Source organism: Myxocyprinus asiaticus, chromosome 3 (assembly GCF_019703515.2).
Source record: "Myxocyprinus asiaticus isolate MX2 ecotype Aquarium Trade chromosome 3, UBuf_Myxa_2, whole genome shotgun sequence".
Taxonomy (NCBI): Eukaryota; Metazoa; Chordata; class Actinopteri; order Cypriniformes; family Catostomidae; genus Myxocyprinus; species Myxocyprinus asiaticus.
This window is the reverse complement of record NC_059346.1, coordinates 33,282,239-33,308,696: the sequence shown is the minus strand read 5'-3', so window position 1 is coordinate 33,308,696 and position 26,458 is coordinate 33,282,239. Positions and strand designations below refer to the sequence as shown.

General features: G+C 40.3%; 1 protein-coding gene across 1 annotated transcript; it reads left to right on the top strand.

Moving 5' to 3' along the window:
- LOC127427807 (rho GTPase-activating protein 35-like) lies at positions 1-25,890 on the top strand. Its single transcript, XM_051675610.1, has 7 exons — positions 1-660; positions 17,050-20,959; positions 21,164-21,305; positions 22,189-22,266; positions 22,573-22,704; positions 22,800-22,905; positions 23,003-25,890. The coding sequence occupies exons 2-7, from the start codon at positions 17,231-17,233 to the stop codon at positions 23,367-23,369; spliced, it is 4,554 nt and encodes a 1,517-aa protein (XP_051531570.1). The 5' UTR covers positions 1-660; positions 17,050-17,230; the 3' UTR covers positions 23,370-25,890.
- Positions 25,891-26,458: the final 568 nt, after the last annotated feature.

Sequence of the window (26,458 nt, the reverse complement as noted above, 5' to 3'; positions counted from 1 at the left end):
TCGGATATCTCCGTTACACTCTTTTATCCTCAAAAAAGGAGAGCGAAAGAAGGCAGTTGAAGAGAGTAGGGCTCGGGCGGAGGGACCGCCATTATTGGGAGGCTTGGAAAACCACTTTCACCCTTACACACAGTGTATATATCTTAACGTTTAGTGATAAACTTGGCCCAGATTGCTTGTGATTTGACTACGAAACTAGCTGTTGTGTCTCGCGGTAAAGGCTTTGCTACGTGCCGTCAGCGTACGGCGGTGAAATCAGCATTTTATGGCCACAACAAAGGGCATTATAATTGACTAAAACCAACGTGTTTAGGCCGGAGGAAGATATTAAAACAAGCCATTTTCTCTGCGGAAACTACTGGCCTCCATGAAAGGACATTTCTTTGTTTGGATATGTTAAGCCTTCTGTGGATTTTGAGAGCCGTTTCAATGCGAAAGATATACTGGTCGCTGACCAAATATCTCTTGGAAACTGCAAGTCTGTCACGCCACTGAAACAATCAAAGAGCCCGCAAGGACTTTAATGTCCTCGGCCATTTGGTCTTTTCTTTCTTTCTGGTTTCTAACAACATTGGCTAAGCTGGTTGTAAGCCTCCTCCCGCTGGCCTGGACGAGGAAAGAGGCTTTCAGAAGAGAAGGAGAGGACAGAGAAAGGCATTGGTATGTATTCCCCCGATGTTTCGATATTAGCTAGCATATGAAACCGTGTTCCCTACGACGTGACATTTTTTTGTCTTTTGGGAAACCTACAAGTCGGGTCTCCATGAGGAGTGGTGGAGTACAGAAGGGAAATTGTATTAAAGTGAGTGCTGTCTATTGTGCAGGGAGCGCCTTGCTTGGTTGCTCTGAAAACGGATTTACTGTATCTAGCCGATTTTCATGCACAGGGGTACTAAGATCTAGACATATGTTTCATAATGCACGCACTCGTATAATTTCTCAACGTACTAAATCGGCAGACTATTTTCTCACGTGGTATGCACCTTTTTTAATTGCTGTGCAATGCTGGGCAGAATGGCAGAGAATGTATTTGCATCATACAGTATATTAGCGAGTTGTTATGTAGCTTAGTCGCAAACCCCTTTTATTATAACGGTCTGCTTGATTTATAAAGTAAACAAAAGTGCCACAGTCAGTTGACTGTAATTTCAGTAGCACATCCACAGACAGCTGAACGCTCATTGGAAGGCAGTTCTGAACCATGACATCAACATTACGTCCTATGCTTTTTGGGAGGAAATACTTGTTATAATTTTTTTTTTTATTTTATTTTATTTTTTTAATTTTTTTTGAGAGATTTGCGTGAAGAGTGTACGTTTTTTCCTTAATATGCATACAGTCATTTTATGTCTTGTAGTATTGTAGAACGGGGCCAAAGGCATACCTTAAGGAAAATGTGCTTTTTTTCTGGTAACAAAGTATATCAAGATTGGAAAATACATTTCTTTTTATAGAATATGGATGGAGCAACCATTTATGTAAAAATAAATTACAACGGAAGGTTGTTTTGATTAAAAATCATAAAAAATGTGGTGCTACTTGAGGTAAAAGGCCCCCAGGTAACAATAGTTCTAGGGGAAAATGTGTCAACAGGCAAACCTTGAGACAGCCAGATGCTTTTTAGAGTAACAAATTAAGATAATGCTTATTCAAAATAACCAATTTCAATCACATTTGGCATTTCATAACATCTCAAGTATTCTATAAACAAATGAATCTCCATTGTGATTGTATCAGTCAATATGAGCCCACTTTGAATATTTTTCATTACAAATCTGTTCACCACACTTAAGAAAAATAATATTTTTTTATGGGGGGCCTTAAGCCCCTGAAACAGGGCGGCAAAAATACTCCCCAAATTTACCCCAAATACTACCCTTTCCCATATTGGACAGTTATTAAAAAGCATTTGATTTAATGACCTTAAACAAAACTGAACATGATAAATAAGTATTTTGTATAAAATAAATGTGGTAAATTATGAGATTCTCATTAGCTATGTGCATAAATTTGCAACATTTAAAAATATAACTATTAAATCAAATACCTCAATCAAACTTTACACAATGCAATAATCTCTTGGATCAAGAATATTTTGCAGTGTATAGTGACAAACAGGTGTTAAGGAAAGTACTTTGGTGGTTTTTGTTGCTGTTTAGTGTTTTGGGGGAAAATAAAATCACAAGTGCCTTTTCGCCTTTCCAGCGATTGTTATTAAAGTTATTTACTCCTGCATCTCTTCTCTTCCTCTTCCACTCCAAGAACCCAACGTTACAATAATGTTCTGTTGCTAAACCACTCTTGTTTTATATTATTTAATAAATCCTGAATGATTTCTGAAATCATTCTTTACTATGTAGCATCTGTGAGAAAATGTAAAAATCTCTCTTAGACTTTCGACTCAACACTTTCCTTTCCTATGTTCCCTAAATAACAATGCACTTGCAATTAATACTGCTTCTCACAACTGCATATGAGACAAGATGCCTGAATGACACCGTTTACACCTGGTATTAAGATGTTTCTCATGTGATCTGATCACAGGTGCTCAGCGCTAAATACAGGTGTAAATGGGATCTGAAACGTTTTGCAATCGGATCGCAAAAATCACATAAGGTAGTCAAAAACGCATATGACTACATCGCATTTGAGGTGTAGCTAAGCGCTAATCCGTCCTGAATGCATCCCGGACAGAAGCCCCTCCCCTGTCAATAAACTGCTGTGTTAAAGAGTTTAACATTTTCTGGTTATGAGCAGCGCTGAAAGGAAATAACCATCTGATCTGAAAAATGTTAAAAGCAGATACATATACAATCACAAGAACTTCACGGATCTTCTTCAGTGTGTCTGATATCAGCATGCAGTTACTCGGATGACAAGCACACACATCTGAAGTAGGGCTGTCACAATTACTCAATTTAATTTGATTACTCGATTAAAAAAAATCCTTGAGTGCAAAATTGGCGAATCAACAAATCTTAAATAAGGCAGAAGTAATGCGATCCACGGACGAGGGTCCAAACACATAACGACAAGAGGTGTCAGATGTGTGAGTCACTTTAGATGTGAAAAACAATGCAGTCGATCTGAAAAACTTCTCCGGTTACACATGTAACCTCTGTTCCCTGAGATGAAGGGAATGAGACATTGTAGTGAAACGCTTTGAGGAATTCCTTTTCCACGACCTCGTTGAAGCCCTTGTATCATAATGCCAATCTTATGATTGGCAATGGTGTTTGAGCCCCGCCCTTTTAGGCACGCATTTGCCCTATAAGCGGGCCCTCAATCACCATTTCTTCAGAATTTTCTGACTGAAGGACAAGAATGCATCGCTCGTACCTCGAAACTCTGAAGTCGTAGTGTGGCCAAGTTTTGCAATGTCTTATTCCCTTCTAGAGGTTGACCGATAGTGGATTTTACCGATACCGATAACTAAGTTGGACAGTACCTGCCGTTAACCGATTAATCAACCGATAGTTTTTAAAATTGATACTGAATGAAAAAATAGCACTCAAGAAAAATAGTGCTGAACTTTTTTACAAAAATTAACCTTACTGACTGAACCATGAAAATGTATGTACTTTTTAAAATGAAATAAATATATAAATATTAATATATATGAACTAATATTCAAATTTTAAAGTCAGCTGATTTTTAAATTGACGTTAAATTAGTTAAGTTAATTAAATTAGTTTCTTTAGTCTACAAGAGGGCACAATAAATACACAAACCATTCAGCACCATTGTATTATTGCATAGAACATTCCTATCCTGGCTGTTAAAAAAAAGAGCATTTCATTTTCAACTAATGTGCATAAAATACATAAATAAAGTTTTAGTCGGTCCATATTCTCAAATGTTAAGTCAAAAGTCAAATGAGGGGGGGAAACGCTTCAATAAACAGTTCACATGGTGTTGCACTTGCACTGATTCCTAGTACTCCAGACTCAAGCTTCATATAAATACAGTGAAATAAATACCACATTGTTTTTATTCAGTGCAGTTGTATGTAGAGTAGCAATATTCACAGATAGCAGTGGTATTCACGTGAATTCGGTGGTGAGGTGACTCAGACTATGAGCCCATGCCAGACTAGAACCAAACACGAGGATCTCGATACACATATTTCCAAGTTGAACATCTTTCTTGACAAAGAATTTAAACAACTCATTGCTTAATCTGAGAAACGCTTATAAGAGAGCAAGACGCAATGGCCAAAGACCTCCACCAACTGTAAGGGCTGCTTACACCGAATGCTTTTCAACCATCCATTTTTTTTTCTGTGTAAATGCGCGCTAGACAAACGTCTTTGTTTCCCTGTTTTTGTTTATTCAGTGTCTCGTGCAGGAGTGCTGTTTTTTAGATGATGTGTCTAATTAAAAAGAACATTAAAAGCATATTGAGACACCTGCTTTCTGTTAAACTGTATTTATTGCGATGTGTCTAGCCTTTTTTAGTGCAAGAATGTGATCGATCTGAAGTCATTGTATTACAGTGAGGATAATTTTTTTATTGAAATCAGATGCATTTCTGATTTGTTTATATGTTTCTCTTGGCTGCATGAAGATATTAATTTGCTTTATCACGTCACTAGCTTTATGCATAAACATGACCAGCTGGATATAAACTAATGCAAATAGATGGTAATAAATGGTAACAATCGTGACATTTAAACATTTGGGTAGGACTATTTTTGTCACATTGTTCTAACCGCTTGAGGTTAGCTTTAGTGTCATCAGCCTTGTTGGCAAACATACTGCTGTTCTCTACTAATGCAGCATCTAGTCAACAAATTAATTACTTTATAATGATATGACAACATGTACTGTAGTATACTGTATACATACCTTTTAGTTGTTGATGTTTTAAATCCGTATCTGAAGTGTTCTGCTCCATGCAGAGTGTAGTCTCACGTGTCAAAACAAACACCACAAGACATCAGTGAAGTGATAGTTTTTATTTCGCCTCTAGAGGCCGCTTTCATACTGTATAACGACATCAGACGCAATGGGGAAAAACTATCATTGTGGATTTTTGCCAATAACAGATAGTTCCAGAAATCTGTTATCGTGCCGATTAATAGGCAAAACCAATATATCGTTCAACATCTATTCTCTTCATCTCAGGGAACCGAGGTTACATGTGTAACCGGAGACATTCCCTATGGATTCAGTTCACTCGACATTGCAGTGAAATGCTTTAGGGAACGGAGTCTCACCACGCCGCACTACATAACGTCATACCCTAAGATGCACCAGGACATAAACACTTAGAAGAATATGTATATAAGGTCACGGGCCCCTCATATTATAATATGTCTTCAAGTGTGTATGAAAATGAATAACCCCACATGGTGAAAACCAGACGGGAAGTTCATCTTAATCTGAGGATCTATATGAGTATATAATACACACAGAATAATTTAACCCCTTCATTACCATAGGTAGGGAGGGAGGTTTTATTTTACTTGAAGTGTTTGTGACTTCTATTGGTAAATTGTATAGTAGCCTACACAGGCGGCTGTATTAAAATTATAACAGGTAGCCCGCCCGTAATAAGGAGTTCGGTAGGTGTTGGAATAGTTAGCTCTCTAGACAGAGAGAACTCGTGAAGCGATGGATGCCACATCTAGGTTATAAAACCTCGCAAATATGTTTTGCGAAGACCATCCTGCTGCAAAGCATATATCCTGTAGGCATACACCGTTTGTCCATGCCCATGAGGTGGCCATGCATCTAGTTGAATGTGCTTTAATGCCATTAGGGCATCTCACGCCCTGTGATTCATAAGCGAGGGCGATCCAGTGAGAGAGCCTTTGTTTGGAAACAGATATGCCTTTTGTGCATCCTCCATAAAAAACGAAGAGCTGATCTGACAGTCTAAACTGGCAAGCGCGCTCCACATATGTGTGCAATGCCCATACGGGGCATAATAAAAGCACTAACTGCTTCTCATCTGAATTAGACGGTGGAGTAGAGAAAGCTTGTAGGTGCACTATCTGAGCCCTGAAGGGTGTGGAAAGCACCTTAGGCACTTAGCGTTTTTTGGGTTTGATGGTGGCTTTCGATAGCCCCGGACCGAATTCCAGACATGAACTGTCAATCGAAAGTGCCTGTATATCACCAACCTGTTTGATTGAGGCCAGAGCCAACAGCAGTGCAGTCTTTAGAGAGAGCAACTCAGCAGATTCCAATGGTTCAAACGAGGGGCTCATGAGCACTCTCACCACCAGATTTAAGTCCCATTTTGGAACCAAAGCAGGGGTGAGGGGGTTTCAAGCGCCTCAAGAAACGTTATGATCAGATCATGTCTGCCTATAGAGGAGCCAGACTCTGAGGCGTGAAATGCCAAGATGGTCGCTACATAAACCATACCGGGGGAAACGCATATTTGTGTTTTGTCGGCCACTTGTGGGCCAAGGCATCCACCCCCCAGTGGGGCTTGGGACATGGAGTACCAAAGAGGGCAGTGGGCTGTGTCCTCGGAGGCGAATAGGTTGACTTCCGCTTTGCCGAACATTTCCCAAATCCTCAGAACTGTCTGGGGATGAAGTCTCCATTCCCCCGCCATCGATCCCTGGCGCGACAGCATGTCCGCTCTGCAGTTCAGATGGCTCGGAACATAGGTCACGCACAGGGAGAGGAGATGTTTCACACTCCACATGAGGCTGAAAGCAGGGCGTCCATCGCACAGCGTGCCCCAACCCATGTTGGACGCATCCGTGGTCACCACTTTTCTTCTGAAAACCAGATGCAGCATAATACCCTGCTGTTATAGGTTTGGAGCTGTCCATGGTGCTAGAGCAGTTAGACAGTGGCAAGTCACGGTGACGCACACGCGCCCCCGGTGCCAGTCGTGACGCGGTACGTGGTGTTTGAGCCAGCACTGGAGAGGTCTCGTGTAAAAGACCTAATGGTATGACGATGGCATAAAACCCAGCATTTTCTGAAAAGAATTCAGTGGAAATGCTTTCCCTAGTTTGAACTGAGAGACACTGATGAATGGTCCAAACGCGTTCGCTCGTGAGGTGTGCAAGTTGAATCCCCAAAAAGGAGATTTGTTGGCTGGGAGAAAGTGTGCTTTTTGCCCAACCATCAAATCTATTGAGATACCTAGGCTGTTCAAATGGTGAAGTATCAAGTCCCTGTGCTCGTATAGCAGAGCCTCTGAGCGGGCCAGTAATAGCGAATCATCAAAGTAATTCAGAATGCGCACACTGTACATCTTCAAAGGGGTGAGCACCGCATCGACACATTTCGTGAATGTGCACGGGGCCAGAGACAATCCGAAGGGGAGGACTATGAATTGATATGTTGTTCCCTCGAATGCGAATCTCAAGAACAGCCTGTGATGCGGTACAATTCGGATATGAAAGTACGCGTCCTTTAGATCTGTTGACGCAAACCAGTCCTGTGGGTGGATGTGCAATAAGATCTGTTTCTGAGTTAACATTTTGAATGGGCATTTTGCAAGCGCGCGGTACAAGTGTCTCAGATCTAAACTTGTCCGAAGCCTGCCACATTTCTTTGGAAAGAAAAGGTAACAGCTGTAAAACCATTTGCAGGCGTGGCAGCTCAGAACAATCTCTGTTGCATCTTTTGTGAGAAGATTGTGAATTTCTGCACATAATACAGGCACGTCCCATGATGGAACCGTCGAGGATAAAACACTGTTGAAGTGAGGTAGTCTGCGTGCGAATTGGATCGAATACCTGTGTTCGATTATTTTGAGCTGTCGTTTATAAAATGGGAGCATTTTGTGTGGAGTGTTGGTTGATTTTTCTCAGAAATGCACGGAAGCACGCCATGCGATCGCGAAACGTGCGAGTGGGCGTGGATAACAGGCACAGATAGCTGCTGCTGCTTATCAGACGAAAGCTTCTCACTCAGAGCGCATCATGCATCCGTGCACAGCACTAATAGTGTAAAGGCTCGAGCGAGCTAACAAAAGACACCAATCACCCGCGGTTATCACAGCGAGTGAGTTTGGTTTGAGAGGAAGAAAGAGCTTTTTCAGCCTTCAGCGCGTGTCGAGCAGCCGCTACGAGGTACGCACGCTATTCAATCAATGCAAGGAAGCATTGCAATAAAAACGGACTTGTTCCCAGCAAGAATAGCGGGGAAGGGCGAGTCGAAACATAATAGAAAAGGCATGAGCTCTAGATTCCTATAAACGCTATACATCCAGGGGACTAAAAAGACACTAAAATATGCCTGAAGATGGCAGCCCCTCCGATCTGGGCGTGCCAGGTCACGGTAAGCTGCATGTGAACCTCAAGGAAGAACAACACTGCTTTCCGAACCACAATCTTTTGACAGCGGACGGTGTGCAGGTTCATTCAGATGAGAATTTTCCGGCTCAACAAGAGGCGACCACTCAAGGCCGAGCTCCTCGACCGCCTGTGCAATGACGCGGAGTAACGCGTATCAATGGCCAATGCGTGCTCCTCACCCTTGCTGGGGGGAGGGGCTGCAACATCCTCCATGGACCCATCTCCCATGTCCGATGCTGCGAGGGACACGGCACCGTTATCGGACCCCCCGAATACGACAACACCGTGCTCATTCATAAAGGGCCGGAGGTCGTCAAGTGCGTACTTATTATTAAGGTATGTTTTGTAAAAGCCATTTAATCATTCTCATTTGCTATGCATGGGGCTAGCCCTTCATCCTCAATATTAATCAACGGAGATCTGGAGAACATCATGCGCATGTGCTACGAGCATTCAACGATAGCCTGAGCGGCTATTTTGCCTTTGCCCCAGAGCCAATCAAAAGCTTTGATCATATTTATGTCAAGCTTTTGATATGAGCCTCGGAAGTTACCAGGCACAGAATAGACCTGTGTAGTGAACTTCATTGGTAAAGTTTAAAAGCATATTTTTTTTTTCTATTATGCTGCTGGTTGGATTAGTTAAAGTGCACCGTTCTTCATTTCAATGAATTGTATGATATTGCATTGAGGTGTTGGTGCATTGGTTTGTATTAGATTGCAATGACTGCAAAATAGAGTCTGTGGTTTTGATTAGTTTTGTTATGCTGTTCATTCGAGTTAGTGAGATAATATGCACACCCTTTGATGATCTGCCTATTTATGGTTTACTTTCACGGTCACTTGAGCTTTTTGACATTGATGTGCACGTCTTAGTGGTGTTTTGTGCTGAGATTAAATCATTAGGGATGATTGTGTGGCATCTTGTTTAGACGTTGCGCTAGAAAAAAGTATTTTCATCACTCTGTAAAATTTCTGTCATGATCTATTTTTTTATCAGTCATACTTGTTTTTATTTTATAAGTACTAGGGCATTGAGGGATGTAGCATTCATTATAATGGCACATACATGACATTAAATAGCTTTAATGACAGATATTTTGACTCCCCTTGATTGAGTCTGGTGAAACCAACGAGTTCTTGTGTGAAACTTCTACCTGTCAATCAACCGCTGTGCTAAAACAAAGTTTTTAAACTTTTACTTGGGTTAAAGCACATACACACAATCACATGCACAAGTTTACAGAACTTCATAGTCCCTGGTGTGAGCATAAAGTGTAACAAAAGAAGCACATCTGTGAAGCTCTGTTAACATAGTTACTCCACTAAAATAAAAGACTTTTGACGACTTGTAAGCATAATGTAACTAAAAAATATATTAAGCAAACTGAGAGAGGGGGCCTCTTCATATATATTCATGCAATATAATATAATGTAATTTTTTTTTTTTAGATTTTGCTTTATGATTTTAATCACATTTTAGCATTTAAAAATTTACAAATTTCACATTCTATCAGTTTATATGTCATGAAATAAAAATTTTTTATAATGGTACAAGCTGTTGTCACTGTTTGAAATTTCGTACACATTTTTAACAAAACAATTCACAAAGTAGGAACCTAACAATCAAAATTAGGGGTCACGTTTGTGAAATTTGATCAGAATGTTCAGAAGACTGAAACAAAGAAAGAGTGAGAACCTTTTACATGCTCGTTCCATGAGACTGCACGCCTCCGTACAAACAGCGTGTCATGCATGCACAGACGGCTTTTCTGTTATCTGTTCTTAAAAATATAATAAAGTGTGTTTCTTCAAGCGCGTGTCTGTGTGTCTACAGGCAAATTATTTGTAATATTAATTTGATAATAATAATAGCCTAATAATAATAATAATTGAATACATGGGAAAACGAGCCAAATATCATCTTCACATCGTCAAAGGCATCAGCTGTCGGTGATCACTCTGACCATCGTCGATCCCCGTGATCATCGTCTGTCGGCACAACCCTAGTGTGCATTTCTCTCTATAAATTAACAAAATGTTCAGACAGTCTCCTTGCTGGTTTCTCCGACACATTCATAATCAGGATCAGAATGAGCTTTATTGCCAAGTATGCTTACACATACAAGGAATTTGTCTTGGTGACAGGAGCTTCCAGTACACAACAATACAAAACAGCAACAAGACCTTTAAAAAATAATAAAAAATTGAATAAAAAAAATTAAAATAAATAAACATTGAAAAGAAAATAAAGTATGTATAGAATACACAATAGACAATATACACTACCGGTCAAAAGTTTTGAAACACATTCATTCTTTATTGTAATTCTTTTCTTCACATTTTAGAATAATAGTAATGTCAAAACTATGGAATAACATAAATGGAACTATGGGAATTATGTTGTGACTAAACAAAATCCAAAATAAATCAAAACTGTGTTATATTTTAGCATCTTCAAAGTAGTCACCCTTTGCCTAGAATTTGCAGAAATGTACTCTTGACATTTTCTCAACCAACTTCTTGAGGGTATCACCCTGGGATGCTTTTTAAACAGTATTGAAGGAGTTCCCATCTATGTTGGGCACTTATTGGCTGCTTTTATTTATTATTTGGTCCAAGTCATCAATTTCAAAAACATTTTTTTTTTATTACATTTTAGTTTTATAATTAAATAAATTAATATGGTGGCACAATTATATTTTTGTCTACAAAACTAATTTCAAACATTTAAGCATACACCTTCAGATCAAAAGATTTTTAAGATCATGAGAAACATTTCAGTCAAGTGTTTCAAAACATTTGACCGGTAGAGTGTGTGTGTGTGTGTGTGTGTATACACACACACACACACACACATACATACATACACATACATGTACACATATATATATATATATACATACACGCATATACATACACGCATATACATACAGTTGTGCTCAAAAAGTGGCAGAAATTGTGAAATTTTGGCATTGATTTTGAAAATATGACTGATCATGCAAAAAAAAACTGTCTTTTATATAAGGATAGTGATCATATGAAGCCTTTAGTTATTTAGTTTTTATAAACTATAATAGTAGTTTATATAGTTTTTGGCTCCTTTTTAAATCATAATGATAACAGAAGTCACCCAAATGGCCCTGATCAAAAGTTTACATACCCTTGAATGCTTGGCCTTGTTACAGACACACAAGGTGACACACACAGGTTTAAATGGCAATTAAAGGTTAATTTCCCACACCTGTGGCTTTTTAAATTGCAATTAGTGCCTGTGTATAAATAGTCAATGAGTTTGTTAGCTCTCACGTGGATGCACTGAGCAGGCTAGATACTGAGCCATGGGGAGCAGAAAAGAACTGTCAAAAGACCTGCGTAACAAGGTAATGGAACTTTATAAAGATGGAAAAGAATATAAAAAGATATCCAAAGCCTTGAAAATGCCAGTCAGTACTGTTCAATCACTTATTAAGAAGTGGAAAATTTGGGGATCTCTTGATACCAAGCCAAGGTTAGGTAGATCAAGAAAGATTTCAGCCAAAACTGCCAGAAGAATTGTTCGGGATACAAAGAAAAACCCACAGGTAACCTCAGGAGAAATACAGGCTGCTCTGGAAAAAGATGGTGTGGTTGTTTCAAGGAGCACAATACGACGATACTTGAACAAAATGGAGCTTTATGTTCAAGTTGCCAGAAAGAAGCCTTTACTGTGCCAATGCCACAAAAAAGCCTGGTTACAATATGCCCGACAACACCTTGACACGCCTCACAGCTTCTGGCACACTGTAATTTGGAGTGACGAGACCAAAATAGAGCTTTATGGTCATATCCATAATCGCTATATTTGGAGAGGGGTCAACAAGGCCTATAGTGAAAAGAATACCATCCCCACTGTGAAGCATGGTGGTGGCTCACTGAAGTTTTGGGGGTGTGTGAGCTCTAAAGGCACGGGGAATCTTATGAAAATTGATGGCAAGATGAATGCAGCATGTTATCAGAAAATACTGGCAGACAATTTGGATTCTTCTGCATGAAAGCTGCACATGGGACGCTCTTGGACTTTCCAGCACAACGATGACCCTAAGCACAAGGCCAAGTTGACCCTCCAGTGGTTAGAGCAGAAAAAGGTGAAGGTCCTGGAGTGGCCATCACAGTCTCCTGACCTTAATATCATCAAGCCACTCTGGGGGGATCTCAAACATGCGGTTCATGCAAGACGACCGAAAGACAATTTGCATGACCTGGAGGCATTTTGCCAAGACGAATGGGCAGCTATAACACCTTCAAGAATTTGGGGCCTCATAGACAACTATTACAAAAGACTGCACACTGTCATTGATGCTAAAGGGGGCAATACACAGTATTAAGAACTAAGGGTATGCAGACTTTTGAACAGGGGTCATTTCATTTTTTTCATTGTTGCCATGTTTTGTTTTATGATTGTGCCATTCTGTTATAACCTACAGTTGAATATGAATCCCATAAGAAATAAAATAAATGTGTTTTGCCTGCTCACTCATGTTTTCTTTAAAAAAGCTACATACAGTACCAATTCTCCAAGGGTATGCAAACTTTTGAGCACAACTGTACACACACATACATAGTGCAAATCTAAATACAAATCGGTTATATACAATGCAAGAGAACGTAATGGCAGAAGAGGTTGGATGTGTTGCATAATATAAAAAGACTAAGCTGTGTATTGCACATTAATTATTGCTCAATGGGGCAGTTTTAACTGTTCGTGAGATGGTTAGCCTGAGGGAAAAAACTGTTCCTATGCCTGACGGTTCTGGTGCTCAGAGCTCTGAAGCGTCGGCCAGAAAGCAACTGTTCAAAAAGGTAGTGGGCAGTGTGAGTGGGGTCCAGAGTGATTTTTCCAGCCTTTTTCCTCATTCTGGAAGTGTATAGTTCTTGAAGGGAGGGCAGGGGGCAACCAGTAATCCTCTCAGCAGTCCGAACTGTCCTTTTGTAGTCTTCTGATATCCGATTTCGTAGCTGAACCAAATCAGACAGATATTGAAGTGCAGAGGGCAGACTCAATGACTGCTGAGTAGAACTGTATCAGCAGCACCTGTGTCAGGTTGAACTTCCTCAACTGGCAAAGGAAGTACAACCTCTGCTGGGCCTTTTTCACAATGGAGTCAATGTGGGTCTCCCACTTCAGGTCCTGTGAGATGGTTGTGCCCAGGAACCTGAATGACTCCACTGCTGCCACAGTGTTGTTTAGAATGGTGAGAAAGCTGGTAATCCACTGACAGATAGACGTGGGAACAGAGAGTTGGTGTAATTTAGTCCGGAGAATAGCTGGGATGATGGTGTTGAAAGCCGAACTAAAGTCCACAAAAAGGATCCTTGCATATGTCCCTGGTCTGTCCATATGTTGCAGGATATGATGCAATCCCATGTTGACTGCATCATCCACAGACCTGTTTGCTCGATAAGCAAATTGAAGGGGATCTAGAAAGGGTCCAGTGATGTCCTTCAGGTGGGCCAACACCTGTCTCTCAAATGACTTCATGACCACAGACGTAAGGGCGACAGGTCTTTAGTCATTAAGTCCTGTGATTTTTGTTTCTTTGGGATGGGATAATAGTGGAGCGTTTGAAGCAGCATGGGACTTCACACTGCTCCAGTGATCTATTGAAGATCTGTGTGAAAATGGGAGCCAACTGTTTAGCACAGGATCAAAGACATGCAGGTGAAACGCCATCTGGGCCCTGTGCTTTCCTTATCCTTTGATTTCGAAAGACATGGCACACATCATCTTCACATATCTTAAGTGCAGGTTGAGTAGCGGGAGGGTGGTTGCAGGAGGTGTTGGTGTTTGTGTGAAGTGAAGGTCTGAGCGGGTGTGGGGTGTGAGATTGGGCCTCTCAAATCTACAGTAGAACACATTCAGGTCATCAGCCAGTTGTTGGTCCACCACAGGGTTGGGGGTAGGAGTCCCGTAATTCATAAGTTGTTTCATGCCACTCCACACTGATGCAGGGTCGTTAGCTGAAAACTTGTTTTTCAGCTTCTCAGAGTATCTTATTTTAGCAAATCTGATTTCCTTATTCAGTGTGTTCCTGGCCTGTACAAGACTTTATCCCCACCCCTGTAAGCATCCTCTTTGGCCTGACGAAGCTGCCTGAGTTCTGCTGTAAACCATGGTTTGTCGTTGTTAAATAAGTCATAGTAGGGATGCACATATCCTCACAGAAACTGATATATGATAACAGTATCTGTTAGCTTGTCCAGATTGGTGTCTGCAGCCTCAAAAACCCTCCAATCAGTGCAGTCAAAGCAGGCTTGTAGTTCCAGCTCTGCTTCATTGGTCCACCTCTTTACAGTCCTTACTACAGGCTTCACAGATTTTAGTATCTGTCTGTAGTTTGGAAGAAGATGAACCAGACAGTGATCAGAGAGTCCCAAAGCTGCTCTAGGGACAGAGCAATATGCATCCTTTAATGTAGGGTAGCAGTGATCCAGTATATTTCTGTCTCTGATTGGGCATGTAATGTGCTGTTTGTATTTGGGCAGTTCATGTGTGAGGTTTTCTTTGTTAAAATCCCCAAGAATAATAATAACTGAGTCCGGGTATTGTTGTTCTGTGTCTGTGATTTGATCAGCCAGCTGTTGCAGCGTGGCATTTAAACACACATTTGAATAAATGAGGAAAACTCCTGCGGCGAGTAGAAAGGCTTAAAGTTAATAAAGAGCGCTTCCAAATTAGGACAGCACATCTTCTTTAACATTGTTACATCTGTACACCAACTTTCATTGATGTAAAAGCATGTTCCACCGCCTCTCGTTTTTCCCGTTAACTCTGCGATGCGATCCGCTCTGAACAGCTGAAAGCCCGGCAGATGTAACGCGCTTTCCGGAATGGCTTCACTCAGCCAGGTTTCTGTGAAGCACAAAGCAGCAGAGGTTGAAAAGTCCTTGTTTGTGCAGGTGAGGAGATTAGTTCATCCATTTTGTTAGGAAGAGAGCGGAGAGTCACTAGATGAATGCTCGGCAGTGCTGTTCGAAAGCCGCGCCGACGGAGCTTGAACAGCGCGCCTGCTCGTCTCCTTCGCCTGCGTCTCCCGAACAACACAGCCGCGCCTCCAACCAAAATGTCCAGCAAAACATCTGAATATTAAAAAACTGGGAAAAGATTGACTGGTATATGCTATCGAATGTTCAGCAGTTCGTCTCTGGTAAAACTGACTGGAAAAAGATTACTAAACACAGGACAAACAAACAAAAACAACAAAACAATAGGAGTGCTCCACACCAAGGCGGCCATCCGCGGCACCATAATGATGTATATCATTACTTTTGCCGGTGTCGCTGCGGCTCGCTTCGTGCGTTCCCTTGTTAAATTTCTATTTTAAAGGCTCTTGTTACGATTTAATATTTTCTGTAATGTAGAACTGTGTTAGCAGTGTTACTTATAACATTCTTTCTCAGCCCTGGAACTCAAACCATTTTCTGATGCCCCCCCAAAAATATATAATTAAGTAATTCAATTAATATCATAAACGTGCGCCAACTAATCGACTAATGGCTTAAACTAACATCTACTAGTTGACTAGGAAAATCTTTGGTCGGGGGCAGCCCTAATATGCAGTCATGAAATCTGATGCTCTCTACACAAAATCCAAACACAAAAGAGACGCATAATACCAGGTGTAAATGATGATGGTGCCAGTTAATACGCATCTAATACGCATATTAATACCAGGGAATAAACAGGGCACATGCACAGCGGGAATGTGAGGGACAAAAGAGTGAAGTCAGAACTGATGCGGTTAAAATTATGGATAGAATTTGGAATTATTCGTCAGTGTTTCAAAGATCGGTCAAATAATTGATTAAGTGATTGTTTGTGCCCCACACTAAATAATGACCCTGAGATGCCACTGATTCCTGTTAATGTTGTATTCCGTGTTGCATGTAAGTGATAGTTAAAAACAACAAAATAAAATTGCTTTTATATCTCCATTAAATTCTTTAACCATTAATATAAATCATCCTCAATAAACTATTGGTGGGCAGACATTGTTTTTAAAAAGAGCTAAAATATTTTATTTCCATGACCTGTTTTTCCATATTTGAGTTCTAAACTGAAATGGGTAGGTTGTGTGGAAAAGTAGATCTTACATTTAAAAAAAAAAAAAAAAGAAAGAAAAGAAAGTTGGACACACCTGGAGTAGCTAATCTCTGTCACCTTGAATTATATATATTTTTTTATATTATAGATCGTCTTTGGTTGTCTGTTGGCTTTAGATATTGTTTGCACATTAATTTTGTTGTTATTCAGTTGTAGAGTGCATCGAAACTTAGGCTAATGAACACATTACCTCGACAACTTTTTACTTGATTAATCGTCAGAATAAACGATTACTCGATTACCAAAATAATAGATAGTGATAGCTCTAATCTGAACTGAAGCTCATGTTAATACAGTTACTCCACTAAAACAATGCATAATTCTGCTCGAAATGTTGCGTTTTGAATTTCAAAAGCATTTGGGGAAACAGTGAACTGGTTTTACTAGTGCTTATATTAAACGTTTTTTGAGGATGTTGAGTATTTATTATTACTGAAGAAACATATTTTGTTATACTCATGGTAGATTTTGAGCTTCTTTACAGGGGTTCATTTGTTAGACAAGGGGTGTCAATGAAAGATTATAGTTTTAATATCTGTGGGATTTAATGATGTAGTTTTGTAAGCCTCTTGGGCAAATGAAGCACATAATTTTACCAGTAATTGGTTTGTTCTCTCTCTCCTTTTCTCATTTAGGTTCGCCCCAGTTCTTGCCTTTGTCCCTTACTCAAGTCCCCTGCCTAACTATCTCCGATACCCCCGTAAATGGGCAGTTTTCTTGACCTAAAAGTGTGATTGAAGCATCAAAGCTAAAGCAATACACACGGCCCTGACTGTGCCAACCTTTGGCCCATGGCAAGATGAATGCCTGCATACGATGATTATGGCTAAAAAACAAGAATCCCGAATGCCTATCTACAACCTTGCTGTTGTTGGTCTGTCAGGTACTGAGAAGGAAAAAGGCCAATGTGGAGTTGGCAAATCCTGTCTTTGTAATCGCTTTGTCCGTCCTAGTGCAGACGACTTTCATCTTGATCACACTTCTGTTTTAAGTACCAGTGACTTTGGTGGCCGGGTTGTCAACAATGACCATTTCCTATTCTGGGGAGAGGTGGGGCGAGTTTTGGAAGATGGTGCAGAGTGCAGGATGCATGTGGTTGAGCAGACAGAATTCATTGATGACCAGACATTTCAACCCCATCGTAGCACAGCCTTGCAGCCTTACATCAAAAGAGCTGCCTCCACCAAACTGGCTTCTGCTGAAAAACTCATGTACTTCTGCACTGATCAGTTAGGCCTGGAGCAGGACTTTGAACAGAAACAAATGCCCGAAGGAAAGTTGCAGGTAGACGGCTTTATTCTTTGTATGGATGTCAGTCGTGGTATGAACCGCAACTTTGATGATCAAATGAAATTTGTTACCAACTTGTACAATCATATTAGCAAGACAAAAAAGCCTATTGTGCTCGTTCTCACTAAGTGTGATGAAGGGGTGGAGCGATACATCAAGGATTCTCATACTTTTGCCATTACAAAAAAGAACTTGCAGGTTGTTGAGACTTCAGCACGGTCCAATGTCAATGTTGATTTAGCTTTCCTTACCTTGCTACAGCTCATTGACAAGGGAAGAGGTAAGCCCAAGATCATACCTTACTTTGAGGCCTTAAAGCATCAGAGTCAACTAATTGCCTCTGCAAAGGACCGCTATGAGTGGTTGGTGAACAACATTGTGAAGAATCACAATGAAACTTGGCCTAACATCAGCCGACGAATGCAAACCTTACCTGAATACAAGGAGTATGTATTTTTAGAAGGTACTGGTAAAGCCAAGAAATTATTTCAACAACATATTCACCGGCTAAAGCAGGAGCACATTGAAAGGCGTCGCAAAGGATATTTGAGCACTCTTCCACTCGCCTTGAGTACCTTGGTGTCTGAGTTGGATGAAATTGAGCATTTGAGCTGGTCTGGGGTGCAGAAGGTCATTGAGTCCAAAAAAGACTTTGATCATTGGTTTGTGGTACTGGAGGATGCCCCATGGGAGTTGACACCACATCTTGACAACATGGAGGATGAGCGGATCCCCTTTGATGTGCTAGACACAACAGCTGCTGAAATAATCTTTGATGCACACCTTGAACACCTGCGCAATGAATGCAAGCGTGCTCAAATGCGGCATGAGTTTAAAGCAAAATTGGCATCTTCACCTTTTGTTACCCCTGGCAAGCCCTGGGAAGAGGCCCGCAGCTTCATCATGAATGAAGACTTCTACCTATGGCTTCAGGAGCCTGAATATTTGGACATTTATAACCGGCACCAGAAAGCAATCATAGACAGGGCAAAAGAGGATTTTCAGGAGCTTCTGCTGGAGTACTCTGAGCTTTTTTATGAACTTGAGGTAGATGCCAAACCAAGTAAAGAGAAGATGGGAGCAATTCAGGAAGTGTTAGGTGAAGAACAACGCTTCAAGGCACTGCAGAAATTGCAAGCTGAAAGAGATGCTTTAGTGTTGAAACACATCCATTTTGTGTATCACCCTACTAAGGAAACTTGCCCTAACAGTCCACACTGTGTTGACAGCAAAATTGAGCAAATACTAGCTTCATGCTTTCCCACACGATACCCATTCTTTGGAAAGTCCCATGTGACTGATGGAAAGGTAGATAGGAAAAATCTTGTTATACTTGGCAAAGACGGTCTTGCTAGAGAATTAGCCAATGAGATTCGGGCATTGTGTACCAATGATGATCATTATGTGCTTGAAGGTAGAATGTATGAACTTGTCCTTCGGCCCATAGAAGGCAATGTTAAACTTCCTGTTAACTCATTTCATACAGCCACATTCATTCCCCATGGATGCCTGTGTTTGTACAATTCAAAAGAGTCATTGTCGTATATTGTAGAAAGTATTGAGAAGTTGCGAGAGTCCACACTTGGCAGAAGGGACAACCATATGACTCAGCTTCCTCTGTCACTCTTGTTAGTAACCAAAAGAGGTGTTGGTGGACTGGGTGACATTGGTGGAGAGACTGCCCAAGCATTAATCTCACAGGGTCAGCAGGTAGCCATAAAACTGCAATGTAACTATCTGGAACCTGCCAATCCAGGCATTGGCTATGGTCGAAATGTGAATGAAAGGCAGATTAATCAGGTCTTGAAAAGTCTACTTGAAATTAGGAGGACTTCTACATTCCGTAGCTGTTCCCCACCTGCACCGCCACTCCCTCCATGTAATCGAGACCTACAGCAGGACCAAATCCCTGAGGCTGAATTGCGTATTGTCATGTGCCTAATGTGTGGAGACTCTTATGACATTGATCAACTTCTTGCACCATTCCTGCTCCCTCAACATTGCAAGCCGACCTCTCCCCAGGCAAGTGGTACTTCAGTGCTGCTAGAACAGACAATTGGTGGCCACAAGCATACAATTGAACTATCCCTACTGTCATACCATGCTTCTTTTGCCACACGTAAAAGTCGGCTGGTGCATGGCTACATTGCTGTATACTCTGCCTGTCGCAAGGCTTCTTTTGAAACCCTGTGTGCCTTTTTGTGCGAGGTTCAGGACATTATCCCAATTCAGCTGCTCGCAGTGGGGGAAACGCAGGCTGAGCTTATAGACTCCGAGTCTGCTCGTGAGTTTTTAGTCCAAGGTGAAGAACTGGCCCATGAAATTGAGGGACGGTATTGCAGTCTTGTCTGTGGCCCCGGTGGAGTTGGTGGAGGGCTACAAAAAATGGACCTCTTGGAATCATTTTTCACAGAGGTATTAGAAAAGAAAACCATTGTTGAGGCCAGCCATATGTATGAAAATGTTGCAGAAGCCAGTAGCACAAATGAGAATGTATATTCACCACACTGTGGCTCCCCAAGCCCTGTCACAATGCTGTTAGATTCTGAGGAAGACATGGAAGCTTCCCCGCCTTACCATGATGGCACACTAACCTCTCATGGTGGATTCAAACTGCCTGACTTGGACTCAGTTGACACATTCTCTGTGATCTCTGACCTTAGCACCTTTGAGAACAAGCTAAACAATAAAGTCCCTCCACAAGTGAGACCCAAACCTAGTGTCACATTTGACCTCAGAAAACCAAATTTCAACCCTTATGTGGATGCTGTCAGCCATCGGCGGTCTCTTACTTCCAATGTGACATGGCCTCTAGGAGGAGATTACGATCCTTCAGACTATGCCGAGCCAATGGATGCTGTCTCTAAGCCACGCCCTAGCTATGAGGACTGCATATACTCTGTACCACATGACAGCACACAGGGCAAAATTATTACCATCCGCAATTCCAATAGGATGCACTCTAATGGAGGAGGCAATGGATCAGACAGTGAAGGGGATGGCAGCTCCTTGGAGAGACGTCGCAAGTTCTCAGCAGCGAGGGTGAAGCCACAACTCTATCGTGATCGTTCAAAACGACTGGGGAAGTTTAGTACTTTCCGCACTAGTTTTTCTATTGGTAGCGATGATGAGATTGGCACATTTTCAAGGTCAAAAGAAGATGATGTTTCAGGACTGAAGGGAGACATACTCAGTGAAGAAGGTGAAGATCCCAAAAAGAGGAACATACTGAAAAGTCTTCGCCGACCAGGCAAAGTGAGTTTTATTTATTTATTTGTTTGTTTAACTTGGCTTTTGTGCCACTCTTTTTAAATAATGTAATAATTAATCTTCAAATTAATTGAACTGTTTTGTTTTTTTAATATCACATGACTCCAAATGAATTTTTGCCTTAACTTCTCATTGTTTTAACAATTATTATAATGTATTTGTTTTTGTCTTTATCTTGCTGTTTGGCAGAAAACAAGACCAAAGCCTCGACATTCTGTCTCTAAGCCTTTAGAGAGTAACTACTTCGGGGTGCCTTTGGTTAACGTGGTTTCCCCTGAACGGCCTATTCCACTTTTCATTGACAAGTGCATCCGTTATATTGAGGCCACAGGTACATTTGCTGCTGCTGTCATTTTACTGTACTTAATTTTACAATGAAGATTGTAGAACCATATTAATGTGATTTTAATGTGAACTAATGATATTAAGCATTTTTTTAATTGCCTCAAGCACAGCATACTAGACCTGTATCTAGTACCGGTTTGTAGTATTAGCCATGGTACCTTGGCAAGAATACCAGGATTGATTAGTGCTTAAAGGGATAGTTCACCCAAAAATTGCAGTTCTCTCATCATTTACACCCTCCTGCCACCCCAGATGTGTATTATTTTATTTCTTCTGCTGAACACAAACAAAGATTTTTAGAAGAATATCTCAGCTCTGTAGGTCCATGCAATGCAAGTAAATGGTGGCCAGAACTTTGAAGGTCCAAAAAGCATATAAAGGCAGAATAAAAGTAATCCATATGACTCTAGTGGTTAAATCCATATTTTCAAAAGCGTTATGATATGTGTGGGTGAGAAACAGATCAAGACCTTTTTTACTATTAATATTCCTCCTTGCCCAGTTGGGGACAATATGCACAAAGAATACGAATCACCATAAACAAAAGAAGAAGAATGTGGAAGTGAAAGTGTAGATTTATAGTAAAAAAGGCTTAAGGATTACTTTTAAGCTGCCTTTATATGCTTTTTGGACCTTCAAAGTTTTGGACACCATTCACTTGCATTGTATTTTATTTTGTTAATCTTCATTTGTGTTCAACAGAAGAAATTTTTTTATAAACATCTGAGATGGCACGAGGGTAAGTGATGAGAGAATTTTTGGGTGAACACCATTTTTGGGTGAACTATCCCTTTAATGTCTTAATGTTTAACTGTCAGAGCCAGTTGTGCAAGAAGACGGATTAATCACTCTCTGTGTGTCTCTCTCAGGTTTGACCACAGAGGGTATCTACAGGGTAAGTGGGAATAAGGCGGAGATAGAGAGCGTGCAGAGACAGTTTGAACAGGGTAAGTTCAGAAAGACTACAAAACTTACTAAAACTGTTGTGGGTTATAGTATTAGTATTGTGACGGATTGCCTTATAGTTAGTTTTACAAGTACATTTTGTGAGTTTAAACATCTGTTTAGTGTTAATTAGTGCGTGTTGTTAAAGTATTGATGGATTTCACATTCTACTGGTCTGTTTTTGCCTTAATTCCTTTCTTTCCTCTCTCTCTCTCTCTCTCTCTCTCTCTCTCTCTCTCTCTCTCTCTCTCTCTCTCTTTCTCTCTCTCTCTCTCTCTGTCCATTCATCTGTTTTTCCTACATCTTAGACCACAATCTGGACCTAGTGGAGAAGGACCTAGTGGTGAACACAATTGCTGGGGCATTGAAAAGTTTCTTTTCTGAGCTGCCTGAACCTCTGATTCCTTATTGCTCACAGGTGGAGCTGGTGGAAGCTTTCAGTAAGATTTCATTTAGTCTTCTTATGCATTTGAGAAGCATATTGTATATTAAAAACACTTTTAAATTATAAATCGACAATGTGTTTTGTCTATAGAAATTAATGACCGAGAACAGAGGCTACACACTATGAAGGACGTGTTAAGGCGATTTCCCAGGGAGAATTTTGATGTATTCAAACATGTTATGAGCCATCTAAACAAGTAAGTGTCAAAACACCAGCAGCTGATAACTGTTGGAGAAAAGTAAAAGGGGAGAGACTTCAAACTCTCTCTCTCTCTCTCTCTCTCTCTCTCTCAGGGTTAGTCAGTGGAACAGAGTCAACTTAATGACCAGTGAAAATCTATCCATCTGTTTCTGGCCAACACTGATGCGGCCAGACTTCACCTCTATGGATGCCCTGACAGCCACGCGCACCTACCAGACAATCATCGAGATGTTCATCCATCAGTGTGCTTTCTTCTTTTACAACCAGCCTCCGGCAGAGTCGCCCACTGGCTTATTTGCACTCCCTGGACCAATGGTGCCCTCTGGATTGCCCCCATCCCCCACAGCTGCCCCTTCTTATTGTCCCTTGACCCCACATTTTACCCCCCTTTTGCAGTCCCCCCCACATTCTCCCCCTCAGAGCCCACACACAGCCCCTGCAGAACCACAAACACTGTGAGTTGGGGGAAATGCGGCCCATGATTATTTAGTGACCTGTACACACACACACACCCTTCAATGCATGCTTGCACATATACATGCCCTGCACACACACAGACATCTCAATGCCTCTAACACATGTAGCTTGTTTAGGTCAGTGTTGAATGTGAAAAAAGTGTGCTGATCTCTCAGTCCTTGTATTTGGGAAAGAGTTGGTGATCATGTACAGTCACACATCAAACAATCCAAACACACACCAGATGAAGGTCAGCATGCTTTAGAGCTCTTGAAAAGTCTTTAAAAGACAGCAGAGGCTCCAGTTTGTGATTGTGATTACCATGTCAGCACTGCCGTCTATGTAGTTTATTACAGAAGAGGGATGTTCTTATTTTCCCAAGAGTGAAATATGGATGTTTTAATCAAAAAGGATGTGAGCAGACTTGAAAGACTTGAAGATTTTCCTGCTTGCTCTTTCTCTCCCACTGCATACTAGCAAATCTATGTTTTTTTTTTTTTTCTTAATTCAGAGTGTATCTGATCTCTGTCTTTTTATCTGTCCCTTTTTCTATTCTCTCTCTTTCTTTTTTTCTATCCACCTGCCTTTCTATGTGAAACTGTGGTATATGGGACACTAAAGTCATGAAAAATCATGAAGCACTTATTCATTGTCCAACCTTCCATCTTAAAAGCATTTTGGGAGAATAATAGAATTACCACCCCCGTTTATTTCAAGAATATGATTGAAATCACTTTAGCTGAAAATATATTCACCAGCTGTTGTGTTCCACACTATTATCCTTGGTTTATATCCCATGGAAAACATTTATCAAAAGATAAATGCCATGGATTTTGGAGGATGTTTTTTTCCCTTGTCAGACTTGACATTCAGACATCTGATAGGCCAGAAGGTGATGCTGATGAGGATTTGCTTTGCTAAGTGGCTCCTATGAATCTTTTCTGCCTTCAAGCCTTTTATTGAAGATTGGGATTTAAATGGTAGTGATATCATATGGTTTTAGGGAATGCACTTCCAGTTAGCGCTGGTGAGGGGCTCAAGAACACTGAGACTAACTCTGAACTCTGATTTACTCTGAACCTAAACCCAAACCCTCTCCCCTTAATTTTGGACTCAAGTAAAAAATTGTCATGTTGAAGGCTTTTCATTAATGCCTAATCTGACTGTTTTAAGGACTCTTATTGTTTTTACTTAATAGACTGAAGCACTTTTTTGTCTTTTTTTTATAGACCTATATTGTTAACTGAAACACTGAAGACAGGTTGGGTTGTTGCAACTGTGTTAGAAGGATCAATATACTTTTCAAAGTGAAAGTGGAGTGGTCAAACACGGATTAATCCTATTCCTGGACTGAATTTCCTTTTCTATGATTCTCCATCCTTATCCGCTATGAGTATTTTTTTTGGACCAGCCTGAATTTTGCCTAACATGGACCTTAAAGTCATATCACAATTTTTCATTGTCATCTTCATATAACTGGATTAGAATGACAAATTTAGCCTTTTCTGCTTTTACCATCTCATGTTCTGTCAAAACTCCTCTGGACAAATCCATGATGTTGAAAGATACAATCAATGGTTCATTGTGTGTAGATTAAATGTATATTACCTAATTACCTTAATTTCTTCTCTTTAAACATGGATCTCCTGAAGTGAAGGAAATTATTCCTAAATGTGTTTTACTTGCAAATTCCACTTCCTATTTCTATCCAGCCAAGGTAGAAAAGCTGAAGTACCAAAGTAGTGCAATGTGACTGACGAAGGTTTAACACCAGTTGTAAATATTTTAATGATAGTTTGGGGATGAGTATGTCAGATTTAACTCAAATACTTGATAAATAACCCATATGGCAAATCTTTGATTTTGTTTTATGATTGTTTTTTTGTTTTTGTTTTTTTTTTTTGTGAAGTATCTTCTTTCTGTTTATCTGCTGCTTTTCTACCAGGCTGAACAAATCTGAAATCATCCCAGCTTTACTTGAAGTGTACAATGTTTCTTTCATATTGAGATTTCCAGCAAAGTGCTTGAAAGCTCTAGAATTACTGTAGTGACTAGCCTAGATGTTGATACAGATATTTGTATGTGTTATACTTGTAAGAATGATGGTTATCACAATGTCTGAAGATTTGAAGCCCTTCAAGAGTGCCATGAAATGTTCTCTTAAATAGAAGTGTTAATGTAGAAGTAGATATTCTTTGGATAATTTCCACCAAAAAATGTGAAAATTCGATAATTTCCTGTCCTTTGTTTCTTTGTGTTGAAGCGAGAAAATACAGGCGACACTTGATTGGCTGTGGTTCTGCAGCATTGGGAGTAATATATAAACAATGTGCTTCATTTTGCGCTTCACAACACCTGACCTGCTGAGTTTATCTATATGTTTGCACCCTGAAAATTTATAAATGAACTCTAGGAACTAATAAGCGAGCCCAAGGCATAATCCTGGGATAGATGTGACAGTTATGGGAATTCTGATCTGCCACTGTATTAATTGATAATTATCAATATAAAAACTTATGAAACCATCTCTCGCACTTTTAAATGTGTCATTTACCATGACTTTATCAGAATGACTTAAATATGTGTATTTTGCTTTTGTGACCTAGGACGCATTTAAAGCCTGTTGAGACCATTTAAAAAAAGTATATTGCCTATGTTTTGAGTTTAAGCTCGCAAAAACAAAAATCATCCTAATCAGAAGAAAGTCTGACAAAGTTTAGCTGTATTGTGTCTAAAGAAAGCCTAGATTAGACACAAGGGCCAGACCATTCTAATTATTTCACACTTTTAGCTCTATGAGAGTGAATGTTATACTACCCACTTGTGGCCATAACTTGATCAGCATATATGAGGTTGTGTTTTAAGGGATAGTTCACCCAAAAATTTAAATTCTCTCATCATGTATTCACACTCATGCCATTCCAGATGTGAATGACTTACTTTCTTCTGCGGCACACAAAGATTTTAGAAGAATATCTGATCTCTGTATGTCTATATAATGCAAATGAATGGTGACCAGAACTCCAAAAGCTCCAAAAGGAGATAAAGTCATCATAAAAGTAATCCATAAGACTCTAGTGGTTTAATCAATG